A 17189-nucleotide genomic window follows, 5' to 3' on the forward strand; every position below is an offset into this window, starting at 1 on the left:
CTCCTGAGCTTGAAGGAGGTGATCCTTGACTATTAGCCAGCTTTCTTGGGCCCCTCTTCCCTCCAGGGCTTTGTCCCATGGCACGCTACCAAGCAGATCCCTGAAGAGGCCAAAGTCTGCTCTCCTGAAGTCCAGGGTAGTGAGCTTGCTGTGCGCCCTCCTCCTCGGTGCCCTAAGGATCTTGAACTCCACCATTTCGTGGTCACTGCAGCCCAGGCTGCCCTTGAGCTTCACATTCCCCACCAGCCCCTCCTTGTTGGTGAGAACAAGGTCCAGCACAGCACCTCTCCTCGTTGGCTCCTCTACCACTTGGAGAAGGAAGTTATAGAAGGACACAAACCAATTCTGCCCCAGGAAGTGACTGCTGCAGAACACGGGGTAAGCCCTGACAGACTGAACAGGAAAACAGAAAGAAGACATACAGCATGCCTCCTAGTCATTTCTCAACATGGTAATAACGTTACCACAAGGTGTCAGCATGGTAAGGAAAACAAGTGCTGATATTTCAAATCCCCACTCAACAGACCACTCCCTGATAAAGACAATGTGAAAACTTACCCAGCCAAGGAGAGCATCTGCTGAGAGTGGAAGGTATGGGAAAAGTGGCTTACTACTGATTCTTTTATGTCCCACACAAAGGGTATAAAAATGGTATCTGTCATAGTGAGTAGCTTATATTTTTAATTTTGGTATAGACTTTGGCCACGAAAGTAATATTTACAGGGTTAGTGTTAGAGTAGGGCTTCATAAAGGAAACCTAAGTTCAGTGATCCAGTTGCAATATTGCAGCAACAATGTGGGAAAGCTCAATGTCAGACAGTATAGGAGAGGAAGGGGACTTCATTTTAAGACAAAACTGATTTCACTCACTCACAAGCACTAACATACATGTGTCCAAGTAGCCTTTCCAGCATTCACACACCAAGGTGTATGTATACACATGGTATGGCCATGATGACTTACAGTGACATGGAGGAAAAGAGATGCCAGTTCTCCTTAAGCCTCCTGGGTTCCTCTTGGTGTGACCATATGCTGGTTTTTGGATGTGCCTTTAGCTCCTTTAGGAGCTGGCAGTGGTTGTGATCTTTTGTCCCCTTATTTGGGTGTCTTATAGGTACAGGTCTTGTTCTTTACCTTCACATCTTCATGCCTTGTGATGGCATCTTCAAATGGCAGTTTGTCCTTTGCTTCACGCTACCTTTTGTTTTCCTGATTTTGTTGTCCTGAGAAGCTGTGTGTGGAAGTGCTGTGATCTTGCTGACCAGCTAATCTAGGTTGCATCATCTCCTGCCTTGTTATATCCCTCCTGCCCTTCCTTCTGGTGCTTCCACATCCACACACTCCCATTCACTCTCCATTCACACTGATTTTAATGTCTCTATTAGAAATCTCTACATGAGGAGATCAGTTGCCATTTGATTCTCCTACTTTCTCACAGGTGGAGGATGGGGAAGAATATTTGGAGGAATGAACACCTATCTGTTATTTTTAATGCAGATATTGAGCATCCAGATATAGTTTCTCACAGTGTTAGAATAGGGTTTGGTTTTCAGAAAGAGAACAATGAAGTGGCTACAGTTTAATGTTCCCCCAGACAAAGGGTGAGTGCAAGAGCAGTCTAACTAACATTCTTTAGTTTTGGCACAGACACTGGCTACCCAGATATCTTTCATGTTAATGCAGGGTTTCAGGAAGGAGACCATGAAGTACAGCTTACTAGGGAAACTTTCATGGGTGCTTTTCAGCTCATTTACTGGAACAGAAGAAGATACTGTTATATAGATCCACAAAAAAACTTGTCCGCTGCTGTGTGCAAGATCTGGAATCTCCTGCTCAAAGGAGAAGCTCATCTTCCAAACAGAAATTGCCAGTGTTGAACTTCACCACTATTGTGATGAAAGCACAAGTTGCCCCCGTAATGGAGCCCAAGCAGGTGAGCTTAGTTGGGCCCATGCTGCCTCTTTGCGCTGCATCCCTAACTGACAGAGACAAATGAGTCCAAAAGGTTTACAATAAAGTGGAAAAGCTCTGGAATAAAGGAAATTTCATGCAGGAGTTTGTGCAATTTTAGGATGAATTAATTTCTGAATGAGTCCGCATTGGGACTGGGAGGAAGGAGCACTGGGACATACTGAGGGCCCTTTCCGCAGGTTTAAGGACAATCTGCAAATGGCAAACTTGCCATAAAACTCCTTGGGAAGAGGACTTGCACTATGACATTTCATGGCTCTATTCAGTTATTTCAGAACACTCCTTCTAAAGTTAGAAGCCCCTTTTTTTCCTTTCCCTGACACTTTGTTCCCAGATTAATAATGCTAATATGTCATGGCCATTACGGCTAATGCACACATAATTTCATACTCAATGTAGTTCAAGAGTCTACTGCCTATTTGCCTACACGAAGAACCTGAACAGGGAAATGAATCAGTACAATGGGACTCTACCTGCAGACAGTGTTCCACAACAGGATGTGAACTCTTATGTGGTTTGCTGAGACGGCCAGTGAAAAAGCAGACTTGGCAAAGGTCAAAATTGAGACACTTCAGACAGCGATACCTGTGAGGGAAAACAGAAGGATTAAGTTACTTCCCCACAAGTAAGGACTTGATATAAGTGAGCTTGATTACGGGAAATCCAGATCCCTCGGTTCTGAAATGCAGAGAAGCACCTTTGTTAGAATAATGACTTTCCTCAGCATTCTCTGAATGCAAGAGTTATTTTGTCCAAATGACAGTGGACTATTCTCCAGAGCCCACTTATGATTTTGGTATTATTTATTTGCTGCATCAAAATTCAGTCCAAGGAAGAAACAGTTGTTCTAGTCTCTTCATTTTTGAGAATGCAGTTACATCTTCATATGCTTGTTATGCACCAGCTTATCTCTATTTGCTGCTCTCATGGAACTGTAAGATCACTACATTATTGATGTAGGATTTGCAACTTTGCAAAAAACTAAAAATGCAAAAAACTAAACCTGCAAGCTTACTATTAGTGAGAAGAGAGTAATAGTAAAATGCTTTTCTGAGCATTCTGATCAGTAGGTAATGGATAGTGTTCTTGTTATACCATTAGGCCATTTTATATGATTACTTACATGAATAAGATGCTAAGATGGATAACTTAACTAGCCAGTTAATACACCTGATTATGGGACAAAGAACTAAGAAATGAGATACATGGGTTTAATTGACTTTACCACTGAACTACCGGTTTACCTTCAGCAAGTCTCCATAATCATGTCTGTGCTAGTGAACTAAAGAGAAACAGGATGCAGGCTTGAGCAATAGCCTGTGATGGTTCTCTGTTTCCCTATCTTACTTGTTAAATTAGATTATGTCTGAAGTTTGTTGCTTAATACAGCAGTTAGAGCCTGTAGAGTATGCAAACAATGGTAAGAACTATTTATGTGGATGCTATAGACTACAGTAATTACTGACGCACCTGAGGCCTGTAATAGGGAAAATTTTGCAGACTCTACATCTAGCTTGGTGAGAAACCATTTCTGTGGCTGATAATCTGTAACATGTAGGGAGCCACAGGAGAACAGCAGGCTCCGATCTCAGCCAAGACAGGAATTTTTCTTCAACAATTGCTGAATTCGGAACCTGGAAAAAATACATGTCTCAAGTTCAGCCATTTACTTGAAAAGAACTGGTGTCTCATTTACAATTCCTAATAAAAGCTCTGATATTGGACTCTGCTAGCATAGATTTTCCATTCATGTAAGATGTTACTGGGTTCCAAAGGTTTTGGAATAAATGCAAGAGTCTTCAGTAGTATCTTACTGAGCATCTTTTCTATAGATATAAATCCTCCTGTACTGTGAGACTGACAAACAGGCCTGCCCCTTAAAAGTAGATACTGGTCGATGTTGTATGGTGATAGGCTTGCAATTTTAATCAACCAGCAACATTCAAAATAATTTCCCAGGACATCAGAATTTCACTCACCCCATGGAAACAGCTGTGAGTCGCAATTTCCACACAGGACAGAGTGCAGCTTTCTCCCACAATGGCTGGGATCTGCATCAAGAAGAAAGGCTCAGAAACACCTCAATAAAAACCAGTTGTTCCCATCATGCTCTGCTGAGATGGGGACAGCATACAGATGGTGAAGCATCTATAGAAATGCCATTTTACATACTGTTCTGAAGAAAACCTGTTCATATTCATACCATCAGTAAGCAATTTCATAGTTCAGTATGTGTCAATGATTTGCTTCCAGCTCACTTACTGAAATGGATCAACATACTACGTTGCCATACTAGAATACTGAAGGACACTGGGTTTGAACCTCAAGGGTCATTTTCAGATCCCATTTTCAGTGCCAGTTCAGCTGGAAATACCTGTATGCTAAGGCATTTTTCTGCAACTGCAAGCTATTCTAGTGAGTACAGACATCTGAGGTTTGGAGTCGCTTTAGCAACAGCTGTATGCAACTGTTCCCAGGACCTGTAAGCTCAGGCAAAATGAATGCACAGAGGCACTGATGTGAGTGGTTACTCTGACTGAGAAAAGCTACAGAATTTGATTATTTTACCTACTTTGCGTGGTAGCTTCCTATGTCCACAGAGTGCCCTACTGACCTCAGTCCCATAATGTAATCAAACATAAAATTTATCAACCATGTTTTTTTTTCTTCTAGATTAGGATACTCCTACAAGATCTGTTGTGTAACAGCACTGCAGTGGCATTACCTGATTTAAGTCTGTTAGTAGGCTTCTCAGGGCACCACGGGTAATCAAGGCTGCCTTCCCATCAGGGACAGCGTAAAACTGGAAGAAAGCTGAAAACAACCAGAGGAAAGAAACTGGAATCCTGACAGAGCCTGAAGTGTCTTCTAGCTACTTATTCTCAAACTATCTATGCAATGATTGCAGCCTACCAAATAAACCCTTCAAGAAAGTTCCCCTTTATTGTCTAATAGGCACTCAGTGACTGCTGTGACAATACTTTCTTCCTACAGGCAGGGGAAAGAGAATGAAAGCAAGGAAATTATGGCAATTCCTTATTCCTGGCAGCTAAGACAGGTAAGGATGAAGGAAACAATGAGCTCATTTTCATGGCTGTAAGAAAAATATTTAAATATGTTTATACAAGATATGCCCTATTTAAATTGTGAATTGTTAATTCCAAATTGTCATTTGGAAGGACATACACAATATGCAATGGGAGAGTATGAGGCCAGTATGCCACTTGTGGTCCATTTGTTCTCCATTTTGAGCATTTAATTCAGGCAGAAATCTTTTGTGCTGCACATTGCACTGGGCTACCTTTATCTGTTATACTTAGTTCTTTAAGCATTTTTGTCTAATGTTAAAAGGGCTCTAAAAGCTTCCTGGATCAAATATGTAAAATTGTTTTCTAATCCAATAAAATTTAAAACTAGGGGTTTTATGTTCTTTTCTGCTAAGCAAATAGAACTTGGCTTCATTTTTAGGCTCTACTTATCTTAAACTTTACTATGACTTGTTCTGAGACTCTTTATGCAAAGATGGCTATGGATATTGATGGAAAAGTATTCTTCTGCATCAGCCTTTCTCTACAATTAAGCAGTCAACAAAATTTACTTTTTGCATAGCAGAACTGTATTCTCTTTTAAAGTAAAAAAAATTACAATGGAGATTTTCCCCTATGTTCAGTATTTTAGGCAAGTATACAAAATCATACATTTCCCACCTCTGTATTTAGCCAGTAGAGTGTCTCCTGAAAGGGCAATTAAAACAGTACAATGGAGATTTTCCCCTATGTTCAGTATTTTAGGCAAGTATACAAAATCATACATTTCCCACCTCTGTATTTAGCCAGTAGAGTGTCTCCTGAAAGGGCAATTAGGGCAGCTGCAGCAGATCTAGTTTTGATATAACCTGTTCCAGATCTAGGAAAATAAAACAAGTTACGCTACATTCACCAAGAATATAAAAACTGAAACCTCTACGGAAAAAAAATGTTGCTATGTTGGAAGACAACTTCAAAACTCATGTCCTTTTATAGGTACGTAACTGATGTCACAGTTTAGTGATATTTTATGTCTAGGACCCTTTGTCACTGAACATAACTACAGAGTTAACTGTTCAAGATACCATGCATTCATAAAACAAAAAGACAGCATCGCCTTCAAAGACCTCACAATCCAAGTAAAATATAATTTTACATTTACAGTACATGTCCTAAACAAATTCTGCTCTTCATTTGTGGAAAGCCTTCCCAAATACGGAAGAGAAAGCAGGATCACAATCCATTTTTTGTAGTATATCATCAGGCAGCTTCACTGTGGCCCCAGATCTGTACTGAGCTCCCCTTGGGCTGATTCCCTTTAATTTTACTGCAACTCAATTTACTCAAAAGGATATATGCAGGAGCAGGGCTTTAGTTTTGACTGTTAGATCATAAAGAATGTAGCTTAATTTAGAACCCAAGTTTGCGACATAGGCACCTTATGAAAAACATTTCTTTATGTGAAGACAAAGCAGACATGAATTGGAAACCATAAATCAGGAAATCCTGGAATTCTATATTTAAGATATCACTTTTGCAAAGCACTGTTGCACTTCAGAATATCATAACATAAAATTGTCTTCAAGAGTCTTTAGATAAACTGCATTTTTACAGAGCATACTGCATAAAGATGCAATGTAGTCTCTAAAGTATGAGCTGCATGGGAAATTGTAGGTCAAAAGTTTCTAGATTTTGATTTTGCATATTTAGCTTTTCCAGAACTTTCACAGAAAAATGTCCAAGATTAAAGCTAAAGCATACAATCCAAAACCCTTATGATGGTTTATGTAAGCTTATTAAGTAAGCTACTACATAAACATGGAAAAGTCCTTATGTGTTCTTGCCATGAAATACTTTCCAGTGTTGATAGTGGAGAACAGCACTCTACAGAGAAAACATGATTAGAAGAAAATTATAAGAAGCTTTTTCTATCCTATATACATGGCAAGAAACTTGTGAAAATTTTTTTTAAAAAGAAATTACAGCAAAAAGAAAATGACACACTGTCCTAAGAAAACAGAAAAAAAGACCAAGATAGTCCTGTTAAGAAGATTCTTCTAAATTATTTCCCCCCAGTGCACACAAATTACAAAATACTCTTGATGTTTCTAGCTTTGTTTCTGTCGTGGTTTAACCAGTGTAATACACCAGTTTATTCTTAGCCTTAATTGATTTTTTTAAGTACAAAAAAATTCATAACATGGGACCTTAAGCAGTAGTGATCATATTATTAATTAATAGTGATTCAAGAATAAGTCCTGCAGACCACTTACATCTCACTCGCTTTCAGTAAAAAACTTTGCTCTGATGTAGAGGGGAATAAATTTCACCTGTGGTGAATAAATTCTACAATGAACTTAGCATTTGTCTTTTAAATCTGATACAATCACAAACCAATCCTGCCTCTAGTGAATTAAGTTATTCACAAACAATACATGAGAAAACTACACTCTGCGAGTTGCTTCCTTATTATTCCCAGAAACTATTTGCTATTCACTGGAGCTAGCTGATCAGCTTAGTTATGAGACAGTAGTTTTGTTTCATAATTGGTTGATGAACTTTTTAAGCTGGAGAAAAATGAATAATGAAAAGTGACTGGCAAATTCTTGACCTGTGCATGGATACTGTCATTCAAAGGCAAATATGGATTCTTTTTCAGGAGTGTATCAAAATATCTTGGCAGTCAAAAGAAGAGCTACTCTCTGTAAAGCTGTTCACAGAAAAAGTTAGCATGGACTGGCAGACATCTAGACTTCCAGATAATTTTGGAAACATTTGACCACTGTTTCTCTGACAAAGCTTTGTGCCTCTTATTCCTATAGCTGAACTACTCCTATTGTGTATACCAAGCAAAATACCATCAAAATGGGAGTGTTTCATACAGAAATGGTATAAGAGTGGTAGAAACAGACTTGGTCTAGCAGTACTTCACGATGGATTTACATCTGTGCTTCCTCTCACCTGTCATACATGGCAGCTAGCAGGCTCAACGTGAATTCAGTGGCTCTTGGATCTACCTGGCCTGGTTTTTCTAATCTCGCCCTTTGGAACAGTTCCATTAGCATCCCAGAGATCTGCTGCACTTTCAGAGAAATCTGCTTTTCCCTCTGGCTCCGTTCACTTGATAGGATGTACTGAATCAGAGAAACATCAATCAAATCCACTGTGGGAAAATTAAGGGAGAAATGAATGAGGATCCCTGCCTTTTCAGGAATGGAAGCTCGACATTTTTTTATTAAAAGTGCCTACCTAAGACAAGTCTGTATGCAACACAAAAAGGAAATAATCTGGGAAAGGTCTTGCTGGGTTTATGGATGTAGCAAAACTTGTGAGGCTACAAAGATAGAATAGCTCAACTAAAATTCCCTGGATGTGATTTTGGGATAGATAGGAAGGGAAGGAAAATAGCATGGTTAACTGCATCCAAATTATAGACCTAACCTTCATTCTATGTATAGATAGTATAAAACTATGCACCATTCAGTACTTCAAACTAAAGCTCACCTGGGACTGCAGAAACAATTTGTGCTTTGATGTAGGCTTTCTCCTCATGCACAAATACAAAGAGAAGGGGGGCACTATGGCCAAGAAAGGGGCAAACAGGCTGTGTTATAAATGTGCCATGGAATAACTAGAATCTGGTGGGAAGAGAGCGCTATGGTTTATTAAAGGTCACATTCAGTACCGCAGAGGCATGATCAATTAAAATTAACATCAGAAGAGAAAGATTGTAGTAGATTGAAAGCTTGTAGGTTGCTGAAGAAGCAGAGAACCTAGACTATGTCATCTATGGCCTTTCCAGTGCCAATGGGAAAATATCAGTGTGAGACACTGGTGAATCTCAATCTGGAAACCCATGTGCAATTCTGGTCACCAGTGTTCAAGGAGGAGTAGAGTAACTGGGATAGATGCTATGAGTGCCTAGAGGAGACATGGAGGACTAGACAACAGAGCTGATGAAAACCAGTACCTGTGTGAGTTGGTACTTCCGTGCTGTGACACATAGCGCCAGGCAGATTTACCATATCAGGGCTGAGGTCAGACTAAATACATTCATAGAAGAGCATGCCCAAATGAAAAAATATGGCCAAGGCCAACAAACTAGTCATCTTTTCTGTGCTACTCTGAAGACCTCACTTGCAATTTTGTGCATTTTCAGCAACAGACTGTTTCAGGTGGAAAATTCAAGATTTCCATGCATTTTAGCTCGATATGGAATTTACATCCAGTAATTTCAAAGCGAGCTAGGTGACCAGGGCTTTGTTCCATAATTCTTTGCTTGCACAGAATCCTCACTCACTTCAAAGACAGGGAGAATGAGTGCTAGCCAGGGGTTTTCTGGTCTATCATATTTTATTTTGTTCTCATTAATACTTATAGTATTAATAATAATGCCTGTCAATGCATTTTCAACGATCCACGATTATTTCAAATAAATCAACTCCTAAGAAACACATGAGAATTTGACATTTAACTAGAATAATAATATACAGATAAAGATTCATAATTGCCAGCGATGTCTACATAGCAGTATTGCAGAATGTAATAATAATTTGATTCTCCCATACCTTTAGAATTTTACTAACGTATTTCTACTGACATTCAAAAGGGGAAAAAAAACCAATTTGTATATGAAGTACTATCTAGCTCTTAAGCATTCATAATGCATTCTGAGATTCTCAGGTGGAAAATGAGAGCAAAGTAGCATAATAACTCATGGTGACAGCAACACAAAATTTTTACAGATTATTCTCCCTGTCAAAGCACAGGATTCTCTTCATCTACTAACACTGGCACAGACGTTGTACTGAGCGTAGTTTTAGGGCTGTTCTGTAGACAGAGCTCTGAACATCATTGAAAGCCTCTGTGAAAGAAAACAAACACACATTACAATAGAGTGGTTCATTTAAAAAAAAAAGGACAGAAAGAAAAACAAATTGTTTAACTAAAAATCAAAATAACCAAATTTGGACTTGATCAAAACCCACAGTACTTTGAAGGAAAATTTTGAAAAAATGAAAAAAATTAAAACTTTTTCTTTTTTTCCAATAGCTTTGTGGGAAAAATGGTCTTCTTATGACCAGTGACATGACAAGTTGTAAAAATAGCATTTAACATAGAGAGCACACCTGCCTCTTTGGCAATAAGTCTATTCATGGACCAGAAAAAAGGATATGCACTGTGTATACTTTTAGCCAAGATCATAAAGAAATAGTATTTCTTCAGGCAAAACAGTTTCTTGATCAGAGATGCTCTTCTACAAGGAACAGTTTGTCAGTCTGCACAGCAGGATTATTGTTTTGGATGCATATTGTTTCAAGCATTAAACAAATTTTCTGTCAAGATCAACATCTGGGACTCCCTCAGAAGAAGATAAGCAATTTACCAAAGCAACTGGCTTTTGACATCTCTGCTTAGTAATCCCAGTCAAGCTGCTTGACTAAATCCCATACCCCTACATGATTTCAGCTCATTCCTTTCACATCACTAAAGGATGTGTTCCTGAGTGGGAAGTAAGGGCTTCCAAACATGACCTATACTTCGTACTTTACACACATACCTAGAACTTCAAGACAAAAACAAAGGCTTGTTCACAATAGCTTTAGAAACTAGAAAGGGATTTATCAGTTATCCTCCTGTCCTCAGAGACTCTTTCTCCCTGTACTTCAGAGAGGAAGAGTTACTCATAGTTGATTAAGGTCAAAGATAAGCAACAAATATGCATAACTGAGTAGAAATAACTCACGAAACTCTCTACCTGTTTAGTCTGGAAATAAGCCAATCTGTGTGCAATGGTTTCCCACAAATGTACCAGACTAATGTTAGTAGTCAACAAATTAAGGGCTCTGCTGGTTCCCAGATGCTGCCTAAGATACAGAAATAAGCCGATACCTGCTATACCATCTGTTTAGTCCTACTCTTGTCATACTATGTTTTGTGATATTATTTGGAGATATATGTATAGCATGTCATACAATGTGAAAAATGAGATTTGACTTTCATGCATGATCGGTTCTCTTTCTTCAGTAAACTGATCCAAAGCTCTTTTGAAAGTAACAGAAAGACTCCCACAGTTTTCAGTAGGCTATGGATTAAATTCCAAATGCTTATTTTCAAATACAAATGCTAGAAACATACACGTGATCCAACTCAAACACCTTCCATCTGCAAGATGACTTTCTAAGTGGAGGGAATCTATTTTAGTAGCCATCTGCTACTCACTTCAAGTCCATCCTTACAAAATGTGGCCTCAAAGTAGGGCATTCTGTGCCTGTGAAGCAATAGTTCCAGAATTAATTTGCGAGAGCACACAAGTAAAACAGCAAACAAAGGAAAAAAAAGCCCAAATAAAATACAAAATATTTTAGGATTATTATTTATGAGAGGCTATTTAGGGGCACTAAACTCTTTAATTTCTCATAGGAATGGAGCTTCCCCTTTGGACAGAAAACCAGCACGTAACCATTCTGCAGTGGGTCAAATGTCACCTCAAGACTCATAAACGCCCTTTGTTGAGAAGCTGACAAAGGAATTCCTACACAAATAGAAAAGAGTGCATTGTTTCCTGACATCTCCAGCTGGTTACCTGCTAGTTCTGCATTTTGCGCTACTTGTTACATAGCAGATGAAGTATCCGCTAAGATTTTGCACTCAGAAAGAGAGTGTATGGCCATCCTTCATGCCTACTCCAGAATATGTGAAAAAACTTTATCCTATATTATAAATTAGGGAACATGGCCCCCTGTGTGCCTGGTCATTCCATGAGCCAAGGTGATAATGGCAGGGAAGGTGCCAGGACAGATTCAAAAATAAAGGTAGGACAGCACAGCTGTGTAATTTGTCATTTATGTGTTACAGCACAGAGATTCTGAAAGTGGCATTACTTCACCACAATTCATTAGTTTCTGTCCAAACAGACACAGAAATGTCTCTTGAGAAAAGCTTGAAAAAAAAGGAGAAAAATCCTTACCCTGCAAGTCTGGATCCATTTGAAATGAACAGATGGCATTAGGCGTTCTATAACGAAACAAACCAAAGCATAAAACCACATTTTCTAGACAGAGACATATCAAACCATTCAAATCAAACCTTTTAATCTGAACAATTTACTGGATGCATTTCCAAGATTAAATTAAACAGAATTACATAAAACAACATAATAGTTTTGGTGCCAAGTGCAGAGAAACTCCAGAAAATTGCATGTTCTGCATGCTCTCTGCTCAGGGTAAAGAAGGTATAACTCTAGTAACTGCAAAATTGTATCAGGGCGAAAACAGTCCCCAAAACAAGTTTTAAGTACAGGAAATTGGATCTTTCACTAATGAAGAGTCCAGTGTTTACATACAGGATTACTACACAGTCCATAGTGTATAATATAATTTCAGGTCAGAGAGGGCATACCTTTATACCAGACTACCTCCCAAGATTCACTGATTGCAATTGCTCACAAGTCTATTTTCTAAAATTTTCAAACTGAACTAAAGTTTTCAGCTGAGCTGACATTATTTCTTTTTGAGCTGAGAAGGAAGGGAAAAAGGAAGCATAACCATGAGTCTACTTCTTTACACAACCCTGAAAGCAAAAGTAATTATGTCCCTGATAATAATAGAAACTGAATGTTTCCCCTCAGGATTTATTTCATTAATGCTCTAAACATAAAAATATGAATATGAATTCAGTATAGTAACTATTTTTCAGTTAATATTACAGTTGAAAAACACTAGGTATAACAGATCTAAGTTATATGAGACTCCAAAGGCCACATATATGGCTTTTAGTGGGGAAAAAAGGGAAATTTGCTAGAATAAATAAAAATTAAATAGTTGGAAACTATCTTAAGCTTAATAAATTTTGTATTAAATCTGAACTTACCCAAACTTTCACTTTATTACATTTTTCCAGTGAGAGTCATTGATCATTTGTCATAAACATGACAGAATACTGGCCAATTAGGAAGCATAAATATTCAATGATCTATAATCATTGAGTCTACCATAAATGTGCTGTTCACCATTTTGATTGGTGAAAGCTGCAAATTTGTGTTTCAGTCTCTAAATAACCTATAAACATTTAAAAAAATGGAATACAGATTTGCTTTAATAACGTCTTCATTAAAGACTACAATGCCACAGTTTCTATTTAAGTCCTTTTTTGAAAGAAATACCACTATGTTTCTTTTTTGCTATTCTTCTATTTTCTTCCTTACTAAGGTTTAGAGCTTGGACTGAACGCTGGGTTCTGCAAGACTGCAGTTCTGCCCAACATTTACAGAGGCATGTAAATTTGCTTATACAATTACTCCTAAAATGGGTGCAGCAGTATATGCCTCTGCATAGCTTGACAGAAAAGTCCATGTAGGGAAATCAATGAAATCAGAATATTCTAAGCAATGAATTAAACATAAGTGTTTAGTGAAAGCTACATGTATCAACCTAAAAGACAGACTTACAAACACACAGCTTGCCTCATGTTTTCCTCTTTTTTTTCTCTCCACCAAAGGTACATAAAATAAAGCAAGAGGATGAATGTAAAAATACACAGGTTAAACTCACTTAAATTAGAACTCACTCATTAGAATTTGCTCACTCAAATAAGAACAGATCCACTGATGCCACTGAGTTATACAGCATGCATAATCTATTAGCACTTGATACTTACTGTAAGATGACAAGCTCTCTATCCAGTACAGTGCAATATCTAACCTTTAAATTATCCATATGGATAGACACACTATACTTTTGTACTAGGGTATTCATGGTCCCAAAGTTAAGTATGTGTTCATGTGTTTTACCGAACTGGCTGTCATTGTGCAACATCATAACACCATACCCATGAACCCTCCCTCCAAAAAGTTATGAAAGGAATTATGAACATATGTACAGTTTACATTTTTTATATGCAAAACTCTATGGAGAGTCCAGATCTTGACTGCAGTAGGAGTGCTTGGGTGAAATGAACAGGATCTACTTCAGTGTTAGCACATCTACTTTATAATGAACATCATATGAAAGTAGAACCAGCATCTGCCTGCCAAAACATCAAATCTGAACTAACTCTGCTCATTGATACACTATTTCAGTCAGTGTGTTGTATTTCAGCTACATGTGCCCTTTATTAATATTTAAAAACACTTCCACAAAAAAAAAAGGCATTTTGAAATTAATTACAAATGTACAGGAAATAAATTTTTACAATTATAAACTCCAATCCCATTAACACAAATACTGTTATGTGCAGAACAAGAGTAGCCTTATTCTTGAATCCTATTGGCATGTGCAAGAAGATTAATGTTTGATTACTTATATGTATTTTGTTTGCCTATACAGGTTCCTAGAACATGTACTTTAGCAAATAAAATGCATTTTTAAACATGTTACATACTTGTTAAAGTACAGAGAAAGACTAATCAGATCAAGTAAGTGTCATGGTTTAACCCCAGCCGGCAACTAAGCACCACACAGCCGCTCGCTCACTCCCCCCCGGTGGGATGGGGGAGAGAATTGGAAGGAAGGAAAGTGAGAAAACTCGTCGGTTGAGATAAAGACAGTTTAATAGGTAAAGCAAAAGCCGCGCATGTAAGCAAAGCAAAACGAGGAATTCATTCACTCCTTCCCATCGGCAGGCAGGTGTTCAGCCATCTCCAGGAAAGCAGGGCTCCATCACGCGTAACGGTTCCTTGGGAAGACAAACGCCATCACTCCGAACCTACCCCCTTTCCTTCTTCTTCCCCCAGCTTTATATGCTGAGCATGATGTCGTATGGTATGGAATATCCCTGTGGTCAGTTGGGGTCAGCTGTCCCGGCTGTGGCCCCTCCCAGCTTCTTGTGCACCCCCAGCCTACTCGCTGGTGGGGTGGTGTGAGAAGCAGAAAAGGCCTTGACTCTGTGTAAGCACTGCTCAGCAGTAACTAAAACATCCCTGTGTTATCAACCCTGTTTCCAGCACAAATCCAAAACATAGCCCCATACCAGCTACTATGAAGAAAATTAACTCTACCCCAGCCAAAACCAGCACAGTAAAGCAGAACTCTCCCAATAGATCAATTGACTTGGTCACAGAAGCCTTCCTTCTTTTGAAATCAGACAACGTATGATCAACATTTTAAATATGCATAAAATAAACTACAATTACTTTTGTTTCCTGTGAAGGGTGAAAACATTCTATGTTGTGTTCAAAGGCCAAAATTATTGTCTCCTCTTAAATACAGTAACGGTGCTTACCTTTCTCTCAGCTACTTACTAAAGGCCCAGAAGTCAGATGACACCGCCAGAGAAGTCCAGTAGTTTTATAGCACTTCAAAGTTGACTTCAAGACACAGTTCTAAAGGTTTTGCTTTTAAATGAATGCTGTTCAAAACAAATGCCTGGCAAAGGCCCAGATCAAAGTATCAGGTAATAGTCTAAGCAGTCAAAACAGAGAACACTTATTAATTAGTAATAAATATCCTGAATTATTAAAGATAAAACTTCTTTGATCTTTGTTTCAAAGCATTTTTTTCTTATGGTTGGAGTGCAATATTTCTAAATTGAGGGGCCTTTACTAAGCATCTCCCAGTTGCTGAGAAACAGTGTTGCTACAGAGACTGAAAATGAGGTGGAAGCTGGCACAATAATGCAGAAAGCACAGTGTGCTGTAACAAACAGTTGGTGCAACTACACAAAGAGGAAAAATAGTAAGTCCTAGTGGTAATGTCCTAGAATAAGAATTGTTCAGACCAACCAGAAAGCTTACACACTCTTCAGTACACCCAAATGCTAGGGTTTATGCAGAATACATATAACATTTGTAAGACATACAATTATCTTCAAGACCGTTTTCATAAATTTTTCCACAGTTACCCTAACACCCAGGTAGTAGGATTCATCAATGCTATGAATATCCTGCATATATAGCATTACTCAATAACTTGTGAGAAAATGTGTACCAGAAATCACATTACTTATAGAAAACCCAAACTTAGTGGTGACTAAGTCTATCACTGTGTTAAAACTGTAACCAACTTTGAATATGTTATCATATTTTAGCTTTCCTATAATTTTTATTCTTTCTTTCTCTCCTAAGCAAAAGCTAGGAAAAGAAACCTTAGTTTCCATTCTATTATGCTTCCATGAGGAAAGATCTGAATTTCCCTGCAGGCCACTAGGCAAATGTAATAGGAATTATTTAGGATACAAGAGACATTCAAGACATTTGTTTTGTTTTTCTCCTCCCAACCTCTGAGAAGAAATTCTTTGCCTGTGGTTTTCAGGTAGTGACTGAGAAGTCCGATAAGTCTGTAGAAACAGTTAATTTCCTTCTCATTAACAGCTGTGCAGTGTTGGTGCTTGAATTGCAGTCTGTTGGAACTACTTTCTCCACAGGTAGAATAAAAAAATTCAAAGAGTAAAAGACTGCCAAATCATATTCCATATAGAAAAAAAAAAAATGTAAATACACATTAGAGAAGCTAACTTTTCCTCTCCTGTCTTGGAGGAGCTATGGAACAAACCAGGTAGTTTGTAAAGACTACTGGTAGCATCCTTCCCTGCTATGCTCTCCTGAGGCATCTGCCTCCAGATGCTTCTCAGAGACTCAGCCAATTTTCTGTGCATACACAACTAGAAACTAATTCCCTGGAGACCACTTCCTCATGAAACATATGATTCCTAACCACTTTCTTCAAGACTTTTTACAACACCTACCTCTACAACTCCCATATGAACTCTTCCATGAAGATACTTGTAACAGTAATATCTCAGTTCCTGTAAATGTTGCTTCTCCCATATACATTTCACATAAGAAACTACACTCTTCCAACTCCTTTGCGATACCCCAGCTTTCTGAGCTCCTCTTTCTAATACCAGTGAGACACCCCTCCTCATTCTGTCCATATCAGCTGATAAATAACAAATAAACTCCTCTTGGTTTCCTCATGTAAGAAGCAGTCTACCCCTGTTCAGAGTTTGAACCTCTACTTGAATAGAAATAATTAATTTATTCCAACTGTATGTATCTGATTAAAAGAACAGGAAACTTTTTATTTTGCTTTAAACACTCACATCTGACAAAAAATTAGCAAGTATAATAATATTTCATTTAACACAGTGTTGTGGTTTAACCGGCAGGCAGCTAAACACCACACAGCCATTCGCTCACTCCCCCCACCCCACAGTGGGATGGGGGAGAGAAAAGGGAAAAAAAGTAAAGTTTAT

General features: G+C 38.3%; 1 protein-coding gene across 1 annotated transcript in view; it reads right to left on the reverse strand.

The window, feature by feature from the left end:
• The window catches only part of DYTN (dystrotelin), a 29306-nt gene extending 17320 nt beyond the window's left edge, over nt 1-11986 (reverse strand). The window contains exons 1-8 of the mRNA XM_019473498.1: nt 11968-11986; nt 9787-9861; nt 7959-8160; nt 5792-5877; nt 4697-4785; nt 3951-4022; nt 3442-3605; nt 2445-2556 (exon numbers count right to left, since the gene is read on the reverse strand). Of these exons, the coding sequence (XP_019329043.1) occupies nt 2445-2556; nt 3442-3605; nt 3951-4022; nt 4697-4785; nt 5792-5877; nt 7959-8160; nt 9787-9861; nt 11968-11986 (819 nt within the window). The remainder of the gene's footprint in view (nt 1-2444; nt 2557-3441; nt 3606-3950; nt 4023-4696; nt 4786-5791; nt 5878-7958; nt 8161-9786; nt 9862-11967) is intronic.
• Nucleotides 11987-17189: the final 5203 nt, after the last annotated feature.

Source organism: Aptenodytes forsteri, unplaced genomic scaffold (assembly GCF_000699145.1).
Source record: "Aptenodytes forsteri isolate BGI_AS27 unplaced genomic scaffold, ASM69914v1 Scaffold183, whole genome shotgun sequence".
NCBI classification, from domain to species: domain Eukaryota; kingdom Metazoa; phylum Chordata; class Aves; order Sphenisciformes; family Spheniscidae; genus Aptenodytes; species Aptenodytes forsteri.